Source organism: Phyllobates terribilis, unplaced genomic scaffold (assembly GCF_046119375.1).
Source record: "Phyllobates terribilis strain yellow unplaced genomic scaffold, ASM4611937v1 Scaffold_1__5_contigs__length_1240528914, whole genome shotgun sequence".
NCBI classification, from domain to species: domain Eukaryota; kingdom Metazoa; phylum Chordata; class Amphibia; order Anura; family Dendrobatidae; genus Phyllobates; species Phyllobates terribilis.
Window position 1 is genome coordinate 294,355,326 of NW_027362761.1, and position 23,548 is coordinate 294,378,873.

Sequence of the window (23,548 nt, forward strand, 5' to 3'; positions counted from 1 at the left end):
TTATATGATACAGGCCATACACTTTCATTAGACTGGAATTTCTGGTGACCTCCTTGAGAGTTCATAACAGTACGCAATTCCCAGGCGACGGTACACAATAAAGTCAAATGCCCACACTAAAGAGAAGGAATTCATGAACTATCAGAAAGGATTACTAAATCAACTAAATAAGATAAAGAAAGCTGAATTATAGATATTAGAGAACTAGTTACAGAATGGCTTAAAAAACACTAGAGTGCTACTTTAAGTATGCAGTGTATTTTTGAACTATAAGATGCAAAAGAGACAAATGATGCATTAGAGTAGTGGCTCAGAGAATTCAAGAATATTGGATACATTTTTCTACTTATGAATTGATGCTTCTTATGTGGAAATCCCATTTAGCTAAACGGTCTCCTAGGAAGTTGGTTTTATGCTAACATACATTGGTTAGAAAAACAGTCTAACCAATGCAAAATTATGATGTTTTTGTTCAATAAATATACATTTTCAGTCATCACTACAAAATGTATCGATAAATACAATTTCTGTTGGGAAACTGAGGCGCATATTGCAAAATAAGCCAATCCATTCTGTCTACTTACCATTCCAACCATATTTTTAACAGCCTTCAGAAGCCAGCAGATTACAAGCAGAAAAATAAAGTTTAGCGAAGGAAAAAGAAAAAGAGAAAAAGAACCTTAAAACTCGAGCATAGGTTACAGTGCTACATTTTCATTCATTTCTGCGCATGCTGAGCGAAGTGGTATTAGCATTAAACATGCATTAGCCAGAAGGAACTTCAAGGATCCCATGAATTTTTTTAACAAAATTTTTAAACGAGAACACTTTTTATATCTTCTGTCATTATTCAGTGCCAACCAGTCCAGTCTTTACTTACAGAGAAAACATGTAAAGTGTAGGATTACATTGCTGGCGTTTTTCAGAATGTACTAAGGAGTACCTGTTATTACAAAAAAGTCTCACAATCCCTCTCACTTCGGGCAGATGCAGAAAAATTTCAAGAAAATCAGTCAGATTATGCTGATCACACTTTGCTCAGAGTTCGATCAGAGTGTGATCCGATTTTCTCAGATTTGGAGAGTGAAAAAAAAAGTTTATCTACCTTCTTTATAATGTCAGTCCGTGCAATTCGGACTGCACTCAGATGTCATCCGGATGACATCTGAGTGCAGTCCGATTCTTTCTGTGGACCCAAAGCGTTAAATGGACGAGTGGCATTCGATCTTTGGCAAATTATGCACGTTGCAATTTTTTTGCTCAGAACGACTTGCACAGCCCAACAGAATAACATGGGGACAAGGGCTATTGTGCAGACGGGTTATACGGTCAGCATTTGGCACATATCTCCTATGGGCTCCCATTATACAAAAAAATGTTACCATAGTGTATACTACGCTGTACTACCCTTATCTATTCAGAAAAAGTATACCAATGTACACTAGTCCAGCATAGAAGAATATGTTTAAGCTTCTGTTAAGTTTATGGAGTCCTATGCACTGTATATATTTCACATACTGTATACAACAGGAGTTTTTCTGGTGTATACAGCAAATGGAGACTTAAACTGCAAATGTGAACAGAGCCTTGCAAGATCATAGGAGCCATGGGGAATGTGAAATCTGCATCACGCTCCATTATCAGATGACTCCCCATCATAATTAAAAGTAGTCAGATTAATGCTACATTTAGATGTTTTAACTTTGGCTGTTAATGTACTTTAATGAGCGTCAATCGACGATATATAAGTCCCTCATCCAATTGACAATCAGGATCAATCTTTACTAGAAGCATTCTGTCCCCATACAGTATTGTTCCCGATTATCGGCCCAAGTAAAAAATGCGACAGTCACCCAACAAATGAGCAAAATGCTCATTCATCAGGTGACTGGATTACTTGTGCTGAAAAATAAATCATTGTTATCGGCAGCATATTATCCCGTGTAAACAGGCAATGTGCTGCCGATAACAGTGATTTTTTTTTTGCTAGAATAAACAATCCAAAATACCTGATGAGTGGTCATTTTGCTAGACTGTCGGGTGATCGTTGACATGTTTCGCCAATTATCGCCTTCTATTAATACACCATATAGAAGTATATGGATATTGCTGCGTATACAGTTCTCTTAGACAATATACTGTACATAATTGTAGTGGGTAATATGGGCCATATCAAGATTGGTGAATGCTTCTGGACAAAAAATTGTCCCTTTTGCCCTGACTATAATCTGTTCTTTTGTGTATTAATACTTTGTGTATATAGTTTGTCTGATAGCAGTAATGCTCCCATTTACTGACTCATGTACCACTACTATACTGGTCCCACAATTGTAACTGTCCTTCATGCAGATGATTAGAGCACAGGAAAGCTAGCATGCAAACAAGACAAGCAATTGAAGCAGTAAATCTGGTCCCGGTAGTCTGTGTAGGCATTCATGGCATTCTTTAGAGAGATCTGTTTTTACTTTGGGAAGGTGCATGCACGCTTATAGCACAGATCAACCTAAATACAATGTGATGGATGGCTATAGACTATTTCCAGCGCACGGCAACTAAAATGGATTATTTATTAAAAGGCATACATTGATCACTCTGCCCAAACTATGCAGGCAACTTTCAAGCACTGATGGGGATGGCTTCAAGGGTGTTAGTGTAATTTATACTGGATTGATAAGTCACAATATATATTGCAATAGAATTGCCAGAAAGTTAAAATAAAGTTAATGCTTGACAAAATATAAGAACCACATGGTCCAGCTTGGTAGATATGTGAAGTCCAGTGAATGCAAAAAGATTAATTTCTACTATTTACTAAGAAATAACATTGGTCCGTCAGGCACCACTTACCCGATTGATCAGCTGCTCTCCGGTTTCTGAAGCAGTGATGAGCTTACACAGAGCCTGAAGCGCAGCGTGCGGCAATCCTACGGAGAGAGTACATTGCTCTGTGTGAATAGTGATGATCTATATAAATACTGGAACAATAGTTTATATAATACTGGTTAGACTTGTTACCATAAAAGTATTGTGGTGTATATGAGCACTTACAAGAGGATAAAGCTGATCCTAAATTATTCAGCTCTTGTCTGTTACTATTGTTTCCCATCCATCCTTCTTCTAATTTCAAGTTATAGATAATAGTTTAAAATGTGAACATTTAAAGGGTACATCAATTTATATTTAATTGTCCAAGCATTGTAAAGTGAAGATTTTTCGTAATAAACTTTATTAAGCTGCTTTCTCTCCCAAACACTGTGCTGCAGTGCTGTTTGAGTGCCCAGTTCATGCTCCTTTAGAAGCTGCTTTCAACTGCTGCTCAACAAGAGCCAAACACTAAATTCATATAATCAGAACACAGAATTCCCTTCTCTAACCAGGGAGATTGGGAGCAGAGAGGGTCAGGTGGCATGAAAGGAACGTCCTGGACCCTGATTGTTCAAATCAGTGTAGGGATCTTGCTGAGCTGCAGTTGAAAGGAGCTTCTATAAAAACATGAACTGGCTATGAGAAACGACGACAATGCAACATTGTGTTTGAAAGAGGAGGAAGAAAAACAAGAGGTAAATTTAAAAAATTCATAACTTTGCAATGCCTGGAGGATTAAAGAAATGTTCTTAAGTTGTTTCTTCATGATCTTACCACTCCCTTTCCTCACTGCTTCTTACCAGTTTCTCTGCATTATAGAAGTGCAGAGACGTTGATGCTGGATTCAGCTATCCTGCCAACATCAAAGTGCTCCTTTCCAAGGAAACCGGCCACTATTAATACACTGCAGAGGTGGCTGGTGAACTAGTCTACGAGATATAAACTATAGAATAGTGATGAGCGAGTATGAATTGTCAACCCTTTCGGGCGATCACGCTCGGGTGTTCGCGGAGTATATTGGCCTGCTCTGCATTTTTTTTACCGTCGCGTTGGCTGCAAGTGTCACAACTGTTTGACAGCTGTTGCACATGCAGCCACGGAGACAGTAAAAGAAATGCCGAGCACGCCAAAATACTCGGCGAGCACCTGAGCGTGCTCGCCCGAAAGGGTTGAAGATTCATACTCGCTCATCACTACTATAGAACTCTAAATCCATCCATTCTTGAGAACAGAGATGATTTTTAATAAGAGGTAAATTGAAAAGTTGATTGTTTTTACAAACAGTCTGACATTTTATCCATTTACCAATATAAGATATCCCCTTTAAATAAGAATAATAAAAAAAGTTTTGTTGCCTTTTAAAGATGATCTGTCAGCTCTTCTGAAGAGTCTGTTTTAGTAAAATTTCTCATTCCTCACAAAATAACAATTCTTAAGAATCTTTTCGCATAATTTTGGGTTGTGCTATCCCTGTTATTCCTCGTCAGTATTATGACTAAATTAACTCCAGGGGGTTACCATTTTCTCTGTCGAAAAGGCGTGTTTGTACCTGGTATAACACTACCAGCACTGATTGGACAATGTGAGACTGTACAGGAACACACCCCTAACTAGTAACACCCACTTGTCAATTTATAACAAAAGTAACAAAGGGGCACAATGCTTCCACTTACATATATCTTGCATTTAAAAGCATTCTTAGACATAGAATTTAATTATGAGCAACAATGAGAAAGTACTAGAATAAAGCATGTAAACATAGTATACAGAGAGCAACTGTGAAAATGAACAGATGAAATGGCTGTCCCTGACATAATCATATCCATAGGCAAAGTCGGAATATTATACATGCTTTATTACCATGTATGATGACATATGTAAACCTGAGCACAGATGTGTTCACTACAACAGCTGTGTGCAAAAATATGTGTTTGTGTCCTTTAACTACACAGATCGTTTCACTGGAAAAGGTAGGTGGATCACTGTTCAAGACAGTGGTATAACGTTATATTCCAACTATTTTGTGCAATGTGTGTGATCACACACAATAAATATCCAGTTAAAGGGAATATGTCTCCAGGTTTTGCTTCACTATCTAAGAGCAGCATGATATAGGGATAGAGTCTCTGATTTTATCGATATGTCACTTACTTTAATGGTTGCTGCATTTTTTGATAAAATCAATATTTTTTTATCTGCTGCAGATTTACCAGTTTTCTGAATGAAGAGCCCTTTATAACCCGCCCCTACAACTAATTGGCAGCTTTCTGTGTATACTGTGAATACACAGTAAGCTGCTAATCAGTGGTGGAGGCGTGGTTGGACTACATGGCAGGAAGTTTACTAGTCCTCTAGTGATAATCTCCTGCTGATAAAACAGTGATTTTATGAAAACTACAGCAAGTAGTGCAGTAAGTGACACATCATTGGAATCAGGGTCTTGGTCTCTACATTAAACCGCTCTCAAATTAGGTAGCAAAAACCTGGTTACAGATTCCCTTTAACTGCACATTAATGAGATCCATGGAAGGCTAGGATTACATATACATGACCTAAGTAACTGGAGGAGGCAGATATTCCTTGGTCTGATATTACATACTAGAAATGTGAAATAACTCAGAGGTCCCAGACCATAGAGGAAATGAAATGTGTCTCTAGACTTTTACAGTGCTCAATTATAAGTTTTCAGTATATGGAAACTAGTTGCATACAAATACAAGAATCCATCCGTTAGAATTGATAAGGACTGCACAAAGTAAGAAAGTTCTGGACTAATACCATCAGTAACACAATGGCTCTTTATTACTCTACGGATTATTTTAAGATGCACCAAAAATGTTACAACTTCCACGTTAGATCTCACAGGACTGGTGTGTGGGACCATAATGGCCCTATTAGAATTGTGTAATTGGGCTTTGCAGTTTTTAGCTGCATGAGAGCACCCGAGTGTGTATTCCAGCTCAAATCCTTTAATGAGCTCCATTAAAATCCTTGGCCTAAAAATACCTAATTTCTGTGCCCTTCATGGAGCTGCTGGTATTTGCTTCTCCAGCACGGTTTAATTAGGTATATATTTTACTGTACTGTAAGTATTGGGATAACATGACTGTATTGCATCTATGGTTCTTGTATAAAGGAACTTTTATGTTGCGCTACTGTCAGGGGAATGGAGAACAAAGCTCTAGAAAGGAGACACAATTATGTTTTTATAGCGCTTTTCTCATCCACTGAGACTGTCTTTGTTTTCTAAAAGTTCAGCAATAACTTCCATTTTTATTAATAGTTTCCTGTTGAAGTTCTGACAACTTCTACTTCATTAGTATTAGAGGTGAACGGTACCTAAGAGGGACTGTATAGTTGTACTGCACTGCTGCAGGCGATCGCCAGGATCAGATGTTGGGAAAAAGACTGCTGCAGGAAGGCCGCTGGCTGGGGGGTCAAGTCGAAATCCTACAGCTGTTAACAATGACTGCCAGCCTGGGATTCCCCCCACTTTATTTTCCACACTCTGCTGGGACGTGTACATCGAATTACGCTGTCCATTCTGAATCCTCTGCAAAGACTTTTCAACCTGTAAAGTAAGAACAGCATTAATACGCAGAGAAAATGTGGGCGATATACTCGGTACCTTCGTAGCTAACATTCTGTGTGGGTATATGATACTGGCAAAGCATAGAGAAACGCTTAATTGAGGTTGTGTAAGAAGACCAGAGATCGGCATGGTCTTATACCCAGGTTTTCTTAAAGTTTAGTTTGATATTATGTACCTAATGGCAGTGAACATGTTAAGAGTTTGAGATGACTTAATCTTACCAGATGTAATAAAACCCGTAGAGCATCTCTAGCCCGGTCCGGGTTCTGGAGGATCTCCGATAGGGATTGACCTATCAATGACGATGTACTGTTCAGCTTCACATCACTCCCGATAAGCATGAACCCTGGGTGGTGGAAAGAAACATTGATCACTTGTAGGTATTATTTCAATTCAATCTGACATGTAAAAAAATTCATGGCCAACTTTATTTCTTTTACACCCAGAATTTGCCAGTTGTAATTTAAAGAAGACCTGCCACCAGAATGGAGCTCCGGTACTGATCATGGCCGATGGTGGAAGGTATGTGATCATGTCTTCCACTTGTGACATTGCACATGTGCTGGTTTCTAGTGCCGTATGCAATGTTATAGGAGGCCTGTTTGAAAAATTAGGGCAAATAAAGGGTTCAGAGCTGAAATCTTACAACATTCCTAACTGGCTTGTGGTCTGGTGATTAACATTCAGAAAAGTGTAATGTTAACATTGAAGACCCCCTTTCCTAAAGCATTCAATTGAAATGTATTGAGGCATAGAGACCGGCTCTTTGCACAGCAGTACAAGTACCAACCACTGGCCAATCAGAGCCCGGCGATTGATGTCGGCATCTCCATCACGGCCACGCACGATGTCACTGCCATGCACCGCCCCGGCTGTGGAGGAGGAAGCGGACACTGTTTGCTGAGGAAGCAAGGTCAGGTAAGAAGAATTTTTTTTAATGTGTATGTGAAGAGCAACAGAATGTGTGACATTGTTACAACTACAAGATGGGGACATTACTACAAGATGGGGACATTACTACAAGATGAGACCAAGATGGGGACATTACTACAAGATGAGACCAAGATGGGTGTAGCGTCGGCGTCCCTGCCTCCTGCTAGGCAGGGACGCTGTTCCCCTCACCTCTCAGCTCCGTGCCCGGCGTCCTCCTCCCGCTCTGCTGGCAGCGCGCGCTGCTTCCCGGCCACTGTGCTTAGGGCGCGCGCGCGCTCCCCCTCTCTTAAAGGGGCCGCGCGCGCCGTCCTAAGGAGTCCCCGGCCAATGGCCGGAGGACCTCACCATATATAAGGCACCTCCTCCAAAATGGAGGTGCCCGAGCAATGTTGTTGCAAAGCCTTCACTCTGCTTCAGCCCTCAGGTCCCGTTACCAGTTACCTGCCAGTCACCTGCCAGATTCCTGCTTGTTACCTGCCAGTCACCTGCCAGATTCCTGCTGGATACCTGCCTGATATCCGCTTACCTGCTTGCAAGCCTGCGGTCCGACGGTCTGCCTTCCGACACCTGTTAGTCTGTCTATGGACCAGCCTGCCCGCTCACCTGGGAGTGCTCACCTGCTACCTGCCTGCTTGCCTACCTGGAGGCTCTGCCATCACTTGCCGTGACCACCTGCCTGTCCAGAGACTCTTGCCCGCTCACCTGGGAGCGCTCACCTGCTACCTGCCTGCTAGCCTACCTGGAGGCTCTGCCGTCACTTGCCGTGACCACCTGCCTGTCCAGAGACTCTTGCCCGCTCACCTGGGAGCGTCCACCTGCTACCTGTCTGCTAGTCTACCCAGAGACTGTCCCTGTCACTTGCCGTGACTACCTGCCCTTCTACCCAGAGACTGTCCCTGTCACTTGCCGTGACTACCTGCCCGTCTTCCCTGGGAGCCACCCGCTTCCTTACAAGGACCGCCCCCTTGTATAGTTGCTCAGAGGTTCCGCCTCCCAGACCCGTTACAGTTTGATCGGGCCATGGAACCCGGTGGCACCCAAGCTCCCTCGCTCTCGGACCTATGTCATGAACTGTCCCGTCAGAGGTCCCAACAGGAGTCCATCCTGAGTCATCTGCGGAATGTCAACTCTCGCCTGGACACTCTGACTGCTCCACCAGCAACCACCGCTAGTGTCTTTACTCGCAGCCCGGCAGCGTCGCTGCCCACCAATACCATTGCATCCTGCCCCGGACCCCGGCTTTCTGCACCTCCTCGCTTCGGAGGCGACCCCGCTCATGCTCGGGGCTTCATAAACCAGTGCACCCTGCACTTTGAACTCCTGTCCCACCAGTTTATCTCCGACCGGGCCAAAGTAGCCTTCATCATGTCCCATCTCACGGAGGAGGCACTGGCTTGGCTAAATCCTCTATGGGAGAGAGGAGACCCCCTGGTGTCCAACCTGCCAGCCTTTCTCACGGCTTTCCGGAAAGTCTTCGACGAACCCGGACGGAAGACCTCATCCGCATCATCTCTGCTACGCCTCCATCAAGGAAATCTCACCGTGGGCCAATATGCCATACGGTTCCGTACCCTTGCTTCGGAGCTGGCCTATGATAACGACGCCCTGGTGTCTGTCTTTTGGGAGGGTCTGTCCGGCCGTATTAAAGATGAACTCGCCGGTCGGGACATACCTACCACTCTCGACGACTTAATAACTCTTGCCACCCGGATTGACATCCGGTTCCAGGAACGCGCCAAAGAGGTCACCCGTGAGAGGAGGTTTCCACGACTAGCCCCTACCTTTCAGAAACCTGTCACGTCTCCCGCTACTCCCCAGGCGCACTCACCCGAGCCTATGCAGGTCGACCAGACCAAGATGGTCAAAACCCGTCAAGAGTTACGCCGTGCCGAGGGGAGCTGCTTCTACTGTGGCAGTAAGGAGCACCGGATCCGTTCCTGCCCGGAGAGGTCGGGAAACGCCTGTGTCTAGGATCGCTCAGAGAGGTCGTCCTAGACAAGAGTAAACCCTCTCCATCTCTGTTGCTGTCGGTCTCTATCATCTGCGGGGAGAACCGTTATTTTGAACTAGCCCAACTTGACTCTGGAGCTGCCGGAAATCTAATTTCTCAGTCTCTGGTAGAGAAATACCGCATTCCCACCAAACCTCTAGCTGTACCCTTATCTGTCGCGGCCGTGGAAGGGGGCCTCTTACCACATCCCATCCAACTCATCACCGAATCCATAACCCTGCAGGTGAGAATGCTGCACTCTGAGAGCATCTTCTTTCATGTTCTGCCCGGACTCTCTCATGCCCTCTTACTAGGCCTACCTTGGCTTCAGAGACATGCGCCCGTGCTTGATTGGCAGACTGGAGAAGTCCTTCGCTGGGGACAGGACTGCCATAAGACTTGTTTAGTTCCCGTCCATCCTGTCCGTCCTTCTCCTACTCCAGCCAATCTACCTGGTCTTCCGGCTCCTTATTGGTCGTATGCGGACGTCTTTAATAAAAAGGAGGCAGAGACATTACCCCCTCATAGACCATACGACTGCCCAATCGACCTGATGCCCGGCACTACTCCTCCCCGTGGGCGCATTTACCCTTTGTCCGCTGCTGAAACCCGATCCATGTCAGAATATATTGAGGAGAATCTGGCCCGGGGATTCATCCGGAAATCTACTTCCCCGGCGGGAGCAGGCTTCTTCTTCGTCAAAAAGAAGGACGGCTCACTCCGTCCCTGTATAGACTATAGAGGCCTTAACCAGATCACGGTGAAGAATAAATACCCCCTTCCGCTCATTCCGGAATTATTTGACCGTCTGAGGGGGGCTAGAATCTTCACCAAGCTGGACCTCCGTGGGGCGTATAACCTGGTCCGTATCAGTCAGGGGGATGAATGGAAGACGGCATTCAACACCCGGGACGGCCACTATGAATACCTGGTAATGCCCTTCCGTCTCTGTAACGCTCCCGCCGTCTTTCAAGAGTTGGTCAATGACATCTTCCGGGACCTTCTCTACTCCTGCGTAGTGGTGTACCTGGACGACATCTTGGTCTTCTCTCCGGATCTCCCCACACACCAGAGGGATGTTCGTCAGGTTCTGCTCAGGCTCAGGCAGAACCACCTCTACGCTAAATATGAGAAGTGCCTCTTTGAGCAGACCTCGCTTCCGTTTTTGGGCTACATAATTTCTCAGACCGGCCTACGAATGGATCCTGAGAAACTGTCTGCCATCGAGAAGTGGCCTCGACCAGAGGGGTTGAAGGCTATTCAGCGGTTCCTGGGCTTCGCCAACTACTACCGCCTCTTCATACCGCACTTCTCTTCCCGGACTGCCCCAATCTCTGCGCTCACCCGTAAGGGCACTAATCCCAGAGAATGGCCGCCCGAAGCAGAGGAAGCCTTTCTTTCCTTAAAACAGGCTTTCTCTTCCGCCCCCGGTGCTGCATCGCCCGGACGGCAACAAGCAATTCTTCCTGGAAGTTGATGCCTCCTCTGGAGCCGGAGCGGTACTTACCCAAAAATCGTCTTCCGGGAGAATGGTAACTTGCGGCTTCTTCTCCAAACTCTTCTCCTCTTCCGAGCGCGACTATTCTATAGGAGACCGAGAGTTATTGGCCATTAAGCTGGCATTGGAGGAGTGGCGTTACCTGCTCGAGGGGGCTCTTCACCCGGTAATAATTTACACGGATCACAAGAACTTGGCTTACCTCCAGAGCGCCCAGAGACTTAACCCGCGCCAAGCCCGGTGGTCCTTGTTTTTTGCTCGCTTTGATTTTGTTCTTCATTTTCGCCCAGCTGACAAAAACATCAAAGCTGACGCCTTGTCCCGATCCTTCCTGGTGTCTGATCTTGAGGAGGAACCTAAACACATCATCGCTCCCGCCAGAGTAATGCAGGTGGCCCCGGTGAGTCTAAATAGTCTCCCTCCCGGTAAGACGTTCGTAACGGTACCTGATCGGGAGAAGATCCTACACTGGGGTCACTCGTCTAAGCTTGCTGGCCACGCCGGTCAGAAAAAGACCCTCCAGCTTATCACCCGGCACTACTGGTGGCCTACCCTGCACAAGGACGTAATAGACTTTGTTTCTGCCTGTGTGTCCTGCGCCCGCAACAAGGTTCCGAGACACCTGCCAGCCGGTCGCCTCCTTCCTCTTCCAGTACCTGCTGCCCCCTGGCAGCATATAGCTATGGACTTCATAACAGATCTCCCTGTCTCTGCCGGTTGTACGGTCATTTGGGTGGTCGCTGATCGCTTTTCTAAAATGGCTCATTTCATTCCCCTGCCAGGCCTCCCGTCTGCACCCGAGCTGGCTAAAGACTTTATCCGCCACATCTTCCGTTTCCATGGCCTGCCCCTCCACATCGTGTCGGATCGTGGGGTTCAGTTCACCTCACGCTTCTGGAGAGCCACATGTAAGCTGCTAGACATCACCCTGGACTTCTCCTCCGCATACCACCCACAGTCCAATGGTCAAGTGGAGAGGATCAATCAGATCCTGACCAGCTACCTCCGGCACTTCGTTAATGCCCACCATTCAGACTGGGTGGATCTCCTGCCATGGGCCGAATTCTCTTACAATAATCACGAGAGCGAATCTTCCTCCAAATCCCCGTTTTTTGTAGTCTTCGGTCAGCATCCTCGGATCCCATTTCCCGTCTCCACCTCGGTGGACAATCCGGCTGCGGAATCTCTCGTTAGCAAATTTTCCTCCATTTGGGAGAGTACCCGATCCGCACTCCTTCAGTCGTCCGAGCGGATGAAAAAACACGCTGACAAAAAACGCCTGGATCCTCCACAATTCCGTCCTGGAGATAAAGTCTGGCTCTCGTCCAAGTATGTCCGGCACAAGATTCCTTCCTACAAGTTAGGGCCTCGGTTCATCGGCCCACTGGAAGTTATCAAACAAATCAACCCAGTGGCCTATAAATTGAAACTCCCGGCCAACTTGCGGATCCCTAACTCCTTCCATGTATCTCTCCTCAAACCCGTGGTACTTAACTCTTTTTCCAAGTCTACAGGTACGCCTCCTGCTCCGGTTTCCGCTGAAAATGAGTTTGAGGTAGAGAACATTCTGGCCACCAAAAGGGTAAGAGGAAAGACCTTTTTTCTAGTGGATTGGAAGGGATTTGGTCCTGAGGAGAGAACGTGGGAGCCCCGGGAGAACATCCATGCCCCTCTCATCCTTGATAAATTTCTGTCTGGCCTAAAAAAGGGGGGGCCTAAAGGGGGGGGTACTGTAGCGTCGGCGTCCCTGCCTCCTGCTAGGCAGGGACGCTGTTCCCCTCACTTCTCCGCTCCGTGCCCGGCGTCCTCCTCCCGCTCTGCTGGCAGCGCGCGCTGCTTCCCGGCCACTGTGCTTAGGGCGCACGCGCGCCCGCTCCCCCTCTCTTAAAGAGGCCGCGCGCGCCGTCCTAAGGAGTCCTCGGCCAATGGCCGGAGGACCTCACCATATATAAGGCACCTCCTCCAAAATGGAGGTGCCCAAGCAATGTTGTTGCAAAGCCTTCACTCTGCTTCAACCCTCAGGTCCCGTTACCAGTTACCTGCCAGTCACCTGCCAGATTCCTGCTTGTTACCTGCCAGTCACCTGCCAGATTCCTGCCTGTTACCTGCCAGTCACCTGCCAGATTCCTGCTGGATACCTGCCTGATATCCGCTTACCTGCTTGCAAGCCTGTGGTCCGACGGTCTGCCTTCCGACACCTGTCAGTCTGTCTATGGACCAGCCTGCCCACTCACCTGGGAGCGCTCACCTGCTACCTGCCTGCTTGCCTACCTGGAGGCTCTGCCATCACTTGCCGTGACCACCTGCCTGTCCAGAGACTCTTGCCCGCTCACCTGGGAGCGCTCACCTGCTACCTGCCTGCTAGCCTACCGGGAGGCTCTGCCGTCACTTGCCGTGACCACCTGCCTGTCCAGAGACTCTTGCCCGCTCACCTGGGAGCGTCCACCTGCTACCTGTCTGCTAGTCTACCCAGAGACTGTCCCTGTCACTTGCCGTGACTACCTGCCCTTCTACCCAGAGACTGTCCCTGTCACTTGCCGTGACTTCCTGCCCTTCTACCCAGAGACTGTCCCTGTCACTAGCAATGACTACCTGCCTGTCTTCCCTGGGAGCCACCCGCTTCCTTACAAGGACCGCCCCCTTGTATAGTTGCTCAGAGGTTCCGCCTCCCAGACCCGTTACAATGGGGACATTACTACAAGATGGGGACATTACTACAAGATGAGACCAAGATGGGGACATTACTACAAGATGGGGATATTACTACAAGATGAGACCAAGATGAGGACATTACTACAAGATGAGACGAAGATGGGGACATTACTACAAGATGAGACCAAGATGGGGACATTACTACAAGATGGGGACATTACTACAAGATGAGACCAAGATGGGGACCATTATTACCAGACAATGGACATTATTACATGATTCGGGACATTATTACAGGATGGGGGACCATTACTACAGGTTGAGGGACGTTATTAAAGATTTGGGAACATTTTTACATGAAGAACATTATTACAGGACAGGGGGCATTATTACAGGATTGCGGACATTATTATAGGACAGAGGACATTATTACAGGACAGGGGACAATATTACAGGATTGCGGACATTATTACAGGACAGAGGACATTATTACAGGACAGGGGACAATATTGCAGGACAGGGGACAATATTATAGGATTGGGGACGTTATTACTGGACAGGGGACAATATTACATTACAGGGGACGTTATTACAGGACAGCGGACATTATTACAAAATAGGGGACATTTTTACAGGATTGGGGACATTATTACAGAACGGGGGACATAATTACAGGATTGGGGACATTATTGCAGGACGTGGGGACATTATTACAAGATGGGGACATTATTACAGAACAGGGGACATAATTACAGGATTGGGGACATTATTGCAGGACGTGGGGACATTATTACAGGATGGGGACATTATTACAGGACGTGGAGACATTATTACAGGACGGGGATATTATTACAAAATGGGGGACATTATTACAGGATGAGGGCAGAATTAATATAAGAGGCTAATTGTAAAACAATAATACTGTATGGGGCTGATTGGGGGACAAAAAAAGGAAAACTTTTTTTTTTTAAATATTCAAAATAAAGTATGAAAAAAAATAAATGAACACTAAAAATGCTGTTTTATGCAAAAACTGAAGTAAAAAAGAAGACCTATACCATAACCCAGGCACGGGACACTGTCTCTTTAAAATGTCCAAGGCAGGTTTATTATGCTGCATAAACCGCACTTTCAGAAGTAAACAAAAGAAAGCCTTGTCCGGCACAGTGTAACAAAAACAGAAAATAAACAGTCCATACAATATGGCGGGTTCACCCGCTCACGGTCACGGTCAGTGTCTTTTTGGCACAAACACTCTGGAGGTCTCCACACCTCCAGCCACAGACACTGAATGAGACACTTGGTCTCCATTTTATACACACGCCCTGGGGGTGGGGATATGTGAGCAGCCAATCCCCCCCATCTCTTATGACTGCTCGAAAAAAACAGCCCTGATACACCTAATTAACCCTCTCAGCACTACTTGTACTGGAGCATGCTTTTCTGGTTTTACATCACTGAAGTTGCCAACCTCAGCGATACATATCTCCCCTCAAGTCTGGTGGCCATTTTACACCATGTATAAACACCATTAAAAAGAATAAAAAACATGGCAAAAATAAAAAAAGATGATCAAAAAGTCTTATAGAAAAAAGGTGTCACTGAAAACATTATCTTCTCCCGCAAAGTACGCGGCCCTTCAAAATCAATCTTTTTCTATGTGCGGCCCATTTACCAGGCTAAGTTTGAGACCGCTGGCCTAAAGTCTGGCTCCTGATCCCCCAAAGGTGACAAGTGAACCAGCAGAACTGTGAATACAGCTCTAGACTATAATATAAAAGCTGTAGCTCGGCATCAATAGAAAAAAGAATCAACAAAATAGGATTCACTTGCTTTTCTTTTAAGGGGTAATGCATTTATCACCTGTGGCCTCGGCTTATAAATAGTTAGCAGTGTCGACCTATTCAGCGTGACACATAAAAACTGCTGACTGCGAAGGTCGAGGGAAAATTGCAGTTTTTTTTCTCATTTCTCCCTGTACTAAAATAGTTGCTGAAAACTGCGCATCTGCATTTATTGGCCACAAGTGGCAATTTAATTGTCTACAGTATAAATAATTAACATGGTCCCAAATGAAGCAATCCATTCCCTCCACCAGTAAGAGGCTATATTACATTTATCTGTAATTATTACTGCTAATACACACAATAGGAAATCCATCTAGAGAAAAGCATTTTTCCAATGTTGTGGGCTTTTCATTCAATTTCTTAACTTAATAAACAGGTTATACTAAAATATTGATCACGACCTTCTCCTTGCCATTATGTTTCAGATAACATATGAGAGGCAATAAACAAGGATTGCAGCGCACTAAAGAATACTGATCAATAATTTAATTTGCTCAACCTTCTGGATTACTGTACGGAGGCAGATTAGTTACTGCCGCAGATGGAGGGCTGTAATAACAGAGCTGCAGCATCTCACTCGCGGTATACAGCCTCACTACACTGCCCCAATGTTAGCAGCGGCAATGCCATTATTCAATCAGCAATTACCTTCGCTCAAAGTGATATTAGATTATTAAGTACAAAGGTCTAATTGCTTCCTATTAGGGACTGCAAATAAATCTTTCAGCTCAGAACTCCAATATTATGTGTTTACTATACAAATTGGGACATATGGCATTACCATTGTGTTCTGGTCCTTGCTACTCCCATCTTTAGGGCTCGCTCACACGATCGTAGTCTCTCATGCGAGAGAATCGGATCGATTATGGTAATGGCACTCAGCTCAAACTCTGACACTCTAATCATGTGAGAATCGGAGCAAAGGTGCGAAGAAGATGGAGAAATTAATTTCTGATGTTTCACCCATAGACTTGTATAGATGCGCTTGATCCGAATTGCACAGCCATTAGTAGCACGTGAATCGGTTTGTAGAAAAAATCACAGATCTGCACTGCCCCGTAGTACAACTTTGATTTGAGTGCTATCCGGATAGCACTCGTCCAATGAATATACTGATGTGAGGGAGCCTTTAAGGTGATTTTCCAGGTTTGAGAGCAAAGTCTGCAGTCACTCTATCTGCGGTGCACGCTGTCAGGATTCAACCGGTATTGCCGGTGCAAAAGAGTGGTCATGTGACCGCATGTATGTCATTTGCTACTTTGCTACTTGACATGTTCAGCAATTCACTTCTATTGAGTGAAGCCAGATGAGATTAGTCGGCATGTGACCAGAGCGTCGGCAATACCGGAGAATCGTGACTGAGTGCGCACTGCAAGCTGTCACGATTGAGATGTCTTCTGTCACACAGAGTGAGTGCAGAATTTGCTCTTAAATCTGGACAACCCCTTTAAAATTTTATGTGAATTCATTGGAGAGTTGAGGGGATAAACTCAAAGTTGTGAGCGAAAAGATTCACAGGACCCTGGTCTAACTGCCATGTTGGTGGTTAGCTTCTGTTGGACCAGTGCCCTGCAAACCTCCTTCTACCTGTCGGCATCCCCTGCCCTTTTCTTATTAATAGATCCGGTGCGATGTCATCATTGAAGCGCGATGCAAACATGAGTTTGTGTCAGGACTACTACTCAAAAGAGGCGCCAGGGCTGTCGACATGTTGGAGGAGGTTTGCAAGACTTTGGTCCTGTGGTCATGGACTTTTGAGCCAAACAATGTGGGCATCTCTCACTGCACGTACTGTGGCATGTTGATTTTTAGACAATTGGTATATTGACAGGCCTTCAGGTTACGGTCTCAGTAGGAAAAACATGATCATAATTAATGATGTTTTGATCTTTTTTTTTTTTTGCAATTTCTGAAATTGTCCAGGAGTTACTATATGCCATCAATATTTGATTTGTGAGGGTCTGATTCAAGCGACCCTCGCTAATCAGCAGAATAAATGGGCAGCAACAACCTGGCACTGCAGTTCAGTCTCATTCACTTATTGACTTGAGACTGACTAGAGTCTGTCCTGAACAGGTTGGGGTCTAAATATCACCACTAGAGATGGTGTGAATCAATTCGCAAAACCAGCCTTATATACACTGCAAGGTAATCATGATCGCGTGTTCATATGACCAGTCATTTATGATATTCCTTCACTGTAAATGCACCTAGGGGTTAGTGATCATCATTGCAGGACCGGCAGGGACCACTGGATTAGTGGCAATGAAGTAGTGGGGAATGCGTCGGGTAACTAATTGTTATTTTCTTTTATTAGTATCATCGTCACACTCTTGGAAATCTTTGTAAAAACCTGGAAAAGGTTTTGTTCTAGAGATCTTGGTGTCAGATTGTCATTTATAAGACATAAATAAATCAGATGGCATTTTCCTTAATGGCTGTCAGTGGCAAATCATTCTGAATGCATAAAGTCGCTTAATAATAAGGGATAGATGTTGTCCATAGTTGTTAACTGACAATATTGCAAAACTAATTATCATGCAGTCAGTTTCTTTTGCCAAATGCTAAGGTTCCTGCCTTAACTCAGTCTAGTCATTCATACACATTATTACCACACAATCACAAATGCTATATTTTTATCTACTTTTTATATTTAAACACTTACTGATTTATTTGATTATATTTATTGATGCAAAAATTATTTTTAAATTGGGCTTGCCTTACTAAACAAATGGCCTATCTTTGGAAAATGTCATCCAGGGGTGTAACGACCACGGTCGCAGAGGGTGCGACCGCGACCAGGCCTGTGCAGGAGAAGGGCCTGCTGACGCCATTGCATATTTTAGCTGGATATGTGTCCAAGGATGCACATTTATCTGAAATGCACTGCAGTGCACAGACCCGCCAGGTCCCTGCACTGCAATAAATGCAGCAGTCAAAGAAAAGCCAGCAGGTGACATTGGCGTGCAAGTAACTGGAGGCGCATGGCAGTGCCTATCGCTTTCTCACGGAGGAAGGCAAAAAGAATCCTTTTTTAATGCGCTAAAGAACAGCAGCGTAACAGGGGACATACATACAGTACAGACCAAAAGTTTGGACACACCTTCTCATTTAAAGATTTTTCTGTATTTTCATGACTATGAAAATTGTACATTCACACTGAAGGCATCAAAACTGTGAATTAACACATGTGGAATTATATACTTAACAAAAAAGTGTGAAACAACTGAAAATATGTCTTATATTCTAGGTTCTTCAAAGTAGCCACCTTTTGCTTTGATGACTGCTTTGCACACTCTTGGCATTCTCTTGATGAGCTTCAAGAGGTAGTCACCGGAAATGGTCTTCCAACAATCTTGAAGGAGTTCCCAGAGATGCTTAGCACTTGTTGCCCCTTTTGCCTTCACTCTGCGGTCCAGCTCACCCCAAACTATCTCGATTGGGTTCAGGTCTGGTGACTGTGGAGGCCAGGTCATCTGGCGTAGCACCCCGTCACTCTCCTTCTTGGTCAAATAGCCCTTACGTAGCCTGGAGGTGTGTTTGGGGTCATTGTCCTGTTGAAAAATAAATGATGGTCCAACTAAACGCAAACCGGATGGAATAGCATGCCGCTGCAAGATGCTGTGGTAGCCATGCTGGTTCAGTATGCTTTCAATTTTGAATAAATCCCCAACAGTGTCACCAGCAAAGCACCCCCACACCATCACACCTCCTCCTCCATGCTTCACGGTGGGAACCAGGCATGTAGAGTCCATCCGTTCACCTTTTCGGCGTCGCTCAAAGACACGGTGGTTGGAACCAAAGATCTCAAATTTGGACTCATCAGACCAAAGCACAGATTTCCACTGGTCTAATGTCCATTCCTTGTGTTCTTTAGCCCAAACAAGTCTCTTCTGCTTGTTGCCTGTCCTTAGCAGTGGTTTCCTAGCAGCTATTTTACCATGAAGGCCTACTGCACAAAGTCTCCTCTTAACAGTTGTTGTAGAGATGTGTCCGCTGCTAGAACTCTGTGTGGCACTGACCTGGTCTCTAACCTGAGCTGCTGTTAACCTGAGATTTCTGAGGCTGGTGACTCGAATAAACTTATCCTCAGAAGCAGAGTTGACTCTAGGTCTTCCTTTCCTGGGGCGGTCCTCATGTGAGCCAGTTTCTTTGTAGCGCTTGATGGTTTTTGCAACTGCAAGGAGGAGCCTGTTGATGCTGGGAGTTTGTGCTGCTGTAGGAGCTGGGAAGGAGGGAAAAACATCTCCAGGACTTTTTCATCTGACCCCTTCCCAGCTACAGAGAGAGCACGTGACCGGAAGTGAGAGCGCGTGTGGGGTGTGAGCACATGGGCTGTGGTGTGGCTGTGGTGTGGCTGTGGTGAGCGGCGTGGTCCGACTCGGCTCGCGGCCCTCCGGCGAGGGAGCCAGGCGGAGGTGACCGAGTGGACCGGGTGGACCGGTAGGAGGTGACCGGAGGGACGAGCGCAAGAGAGCGCTGTGATAGCGTGCAGCGCCGGCCGGCGGAGGGCGCCAGGTGGTGGTGACCAGGAGGTGATCAGGAGGACCGGTAAGAGGCGACTGGAGGGGCGAGCGCGATGTGATAGCGTGCAGCGTCCCTAGAGGAGGTGAGTGAGGGGCAGGAGGCCGCGATAAGCGGCCCTACTGAACCCGAGTGTGTACTGTATTGTATTTGTATTGTAATTGTATTATATTTAAGTGCTCCCCCCGGCCTTATTTAAATTAATCCCCTGTCCATACTTGATCGATCTCCCCCCTATCCATATTTAATACAACTCCCCCGGCCATCTTTAGTGATCCCCCAGTCCATATTTAATTGATCACCCCCCGTCCATATTTAAATTGATCCCCTGATCACCCCCCGTCCATATTTAACTGATCCCCCTGACCACATTTAAATTGACCCCCCCGTCCTCATTTAATTGATCCCCCAACCACTGATCGACCCCCCCAGCCCATAATCAATTGATCCCCCTTGTCCATATTTAATAGATTCCCCCTAATCCCCAGTCCCTATTTATTTGCCTTATCCCCATCCATATTTATTTGCCTTATCCCCATCCATATTTAATTAACCCCCTGTCCATAATTAATTGATTGATTCCCCAGTCCACAATTAATTATTTCCCCAGTCCATATTTATTGATCCCCAGTCCATAGTTAATTGACCTACTTAGCTGATTCCCCCGTCCATACTTGATACTTAATTGATCTCCCGTCCATACTTAACTGATCCCCCGCCGATATCTAATTGATACACTTGCACATCCCTAATTGATCCCCGTCCATACACCTATATATAAATAATTGTGTTTTGTACTTGTATATATATACTGACTGTATCCCCATATTTAGAATGACGTCCATGTTGGCTGGAGCCGTGCAGTGTACATCTTGCGCAATGTATGCATTCCGTGAGCAACCGCTCGAGGATCCATACTGCTGTGAGAGATGTGAGCATATCGTGCACTTGGAAGCCCAAATTCTGGATCTAAGTGCTCAGATAGCGATACTGAGGAGCATCGACAACATGGAACGGAGTTTGCTGCTCACCGAGCAGACACTCAATGGGTCAATACTGGGGGTGGAGCATAGAGGGGAAGTGCAGGCTGAACAGGCAGGGAGCTGGATAACAGTTAGGAGGGATAGAGGGAAGAAGTATAGGAAGGCTGGTTCAGAACCGGCATTATTGGAGCAAGACAGATCCTCTGACCTCCGGGGGAGTGTATGCTCCAGTAATGAGGGGGAGGGGGGAAGTGTAGGGCAGGCAAGACAGGTCCTGGTAGTGGGTGACTCTATTATTAGGGGGACAGACAGGGCAATCTGTCACAAAGACCGGGATCGCCGAACGGTGTGCTGCCTCCCTGGCGCTCAAGTCCGGCACATCGTGGATCGGGTTGACAGGTTACTGGGTGGGGCTGGCGAAAACCCAGCGGTCATGGTCCACATCGGCACCAATGACAAAGTGAGTGGTAGATGGAGGGTCCTTAAAAATGATTTCAGGGACCTAGGTAGGAAGCTTAGGGCAAGGACCTCCAAGGTAGTTTTCTCAGAAATACTACCAATCCCGCGAGCCACACAGGAGCGCCAACGGGAAGTTAGGGAGGTGAATAAGTGGCTAAAGAGTTGGTGCAAGGCAGAAGGGTTTGGGTTCATGGAGAACTGGGCCGACTTCGCGGTCGGCTACAGGCTCTACCGTAGGGACGGGCTGCACCTCAATGGGGAGGGTGCAGCGGTGCTGGGGAAGAAGATGGCTAATAGGTTGGAGGAGTTTTTAAACTAGAGACGGGGGGGGGGGAACCAAGGAGATAGGTGGGATGTGAGGCAAGTAAGGGGGAAGAGGAGAAGAGAATATAATGAGGGTGGAGAGGGGGGTGGGGATAGTACAGTTAGATCGTTAGAGAAGAATAGGATGCTAAATAACCCCAAAGTTTTATCTTGCATGCTGACCAACGCAAGAAGCCTGACCAATAAGGCGGATGAGCTGCGGGGGCTTATATCGGAGGAGAGGTATGACATCGTAGGTATAACAGAGACTTGGCTAGACGATAGCTACGACTGGGCGGTAAATTTATTAGATTATAGTTTATTTAGAAGGGACCGGAAACAGGGGAAAGGCGGAGGAGTCTGCTTATATGTAAAGTCATGTCTAAAACCCAGACTAAGGGAAGATATAGGAGAGGGAGAAGAGGGGGTCGAGTCCATGTGCGTAGAGATAGAGGGGGCAAAAAATAATAATAAAATATTACTGGGGGTCTGCTATAAGCCACCAAATATAACAGAGGAGAATGAGAATCTGCTATTAGGACAAATAGACAAAGTAGCAAAACATAATGAAGTGATTGTAATGGGGGATTTCAACTACCCGGATATTGACTGGGAAACAGAAACCTGTAGATCTCAGAAAGGAAAAAGGTTCTTGACAAATATTAAGGATAATTATCTCTCCCAACTAGTGCAGGAACCAACGAGAGGGAAGGCCGTGTTGGACTTAATATTGACTAATAGGCCTGATAGAATAACTGAGGTACAGATAGGGGGGCACCTAGGTAATAGCGATCATAATACTATCGACTTCAAAATGCCCTTCAGTAGGGTTATCAATAAGGGAACAACAAAAACATTAAACTTTAGGAGGGCGAAGTTTGATCAGCTGATAGAAAACCTTCAACTTATTGACTGGGACAAAGTTCTTAATCAAAGGAATACGAATAGTAAATGGGAAACCTTCAAAAGAATTCTGAATACTCAGTGCGAGAGGTATATACCGTATGGGAATAAAAGGGCCAGAAATAAGAGGAAACCAATATGGTTGAACAAGACCTACAGAGGGATTTGGATAAGCTGGGTAGGTGGAGCATTAAATGGCAAATGAGGTTTAATGAGGAGAAATGTAAGGTCATACATATGGGAAGGAAAAATGGAAGTCACCAGTACTCACTGAATGGGAAATCATTGGGGAATTCAGAGATGGAGAAGGACTTGGGCATCTTGATTGATAGCAAACTAAATTGGAGTGCCCAAAGTCAGGCCGCTGCTGTAAGGGCAAACAGGGTAATGGGATGTATCAGAAGAGGTATAGATGCAAAGGATGAGAACATTGTTCTTCCACTGTACAAAGCACTGGTCAGACCACACTTGGAATACTGTGCTCAGTTATGGGCCCCAATATATAGAAAGGATATAAATGAGCTTGAAAAGGTACAAAGGAGGGCAACAAAATTAATAAAGGGAATGGAGGGACTGCAATATCCAGAGAGGTTGGCAAAACTAGGACTATTCAACCTGGAAAAGAGAAGGTTGAGGGGGGACATAATAAATGTGTACAAATATGTTAGGGGACAGTATAGAGATCTTGCCCGGGATTTGTTCAAAAGGAGGGATATTACGGTAACAAGAGGGCATTCACTAAGACTGGAAGAGAAAAGGTTCCAGCACAAGCATAGGAAGGGGTTCTTTACGGTAAGAGCAGTGAGAATATGGAATTCACTGAGTGAGGAGACGGTAATGTCGGATTCACTACACCAGTTCAAGCGGGGACTGGATGCATTTCTAGATACCAGGCAGATTTCAGCGTATACTTAAAAATAAAATAAAATAGTAGGTTGATACAGGGATTTATTCTGACTGCTGGTTTCAGAGTCGGGAGGGAATTTTTCCTCAGGTGAA

General features: G+C 45.7%; 1 protein-coding gene across 3 annotated transcripts in view; it reads right to left on the reverse strand.

The window, feature by feature from the left end:
- Positions 1 to 23,548, reverse strand: part of TTC28 (tetratricopeptide repeat domain 28) — an 824,287-nt gene that overhangs the window by 23,293 nt on the left and 777,446 nt on the right. For 2 of the 3 annotated variants that reach the window (XM_073673179.1, XM_073673189.1), the window contains 4 exons: positions 6,679 to 6,803; positions 6,205 to 6,436; positions 2,848 to 2,924; positions 585 to 608 (listed from right to left, as the gene is read on the reverse strand). In XM_073673179.1, coding sequence (XP_073529280.1) covers positions 585 to 608; positions 2,848 to 2,924; positions 6,205 to 6,436; positions 6,679 to 6,803 — 458 coding nt within the window. The remainder of the gene's footprint in view (positions 1 to 584; positions 609 to 2,847; positions 2,925 to 6,204; positions 6,437 to 6,678; positions 6,804 to 23,548) is intronic. The other variant, XM_073673184.1, reaches the window with a different exon arrangement.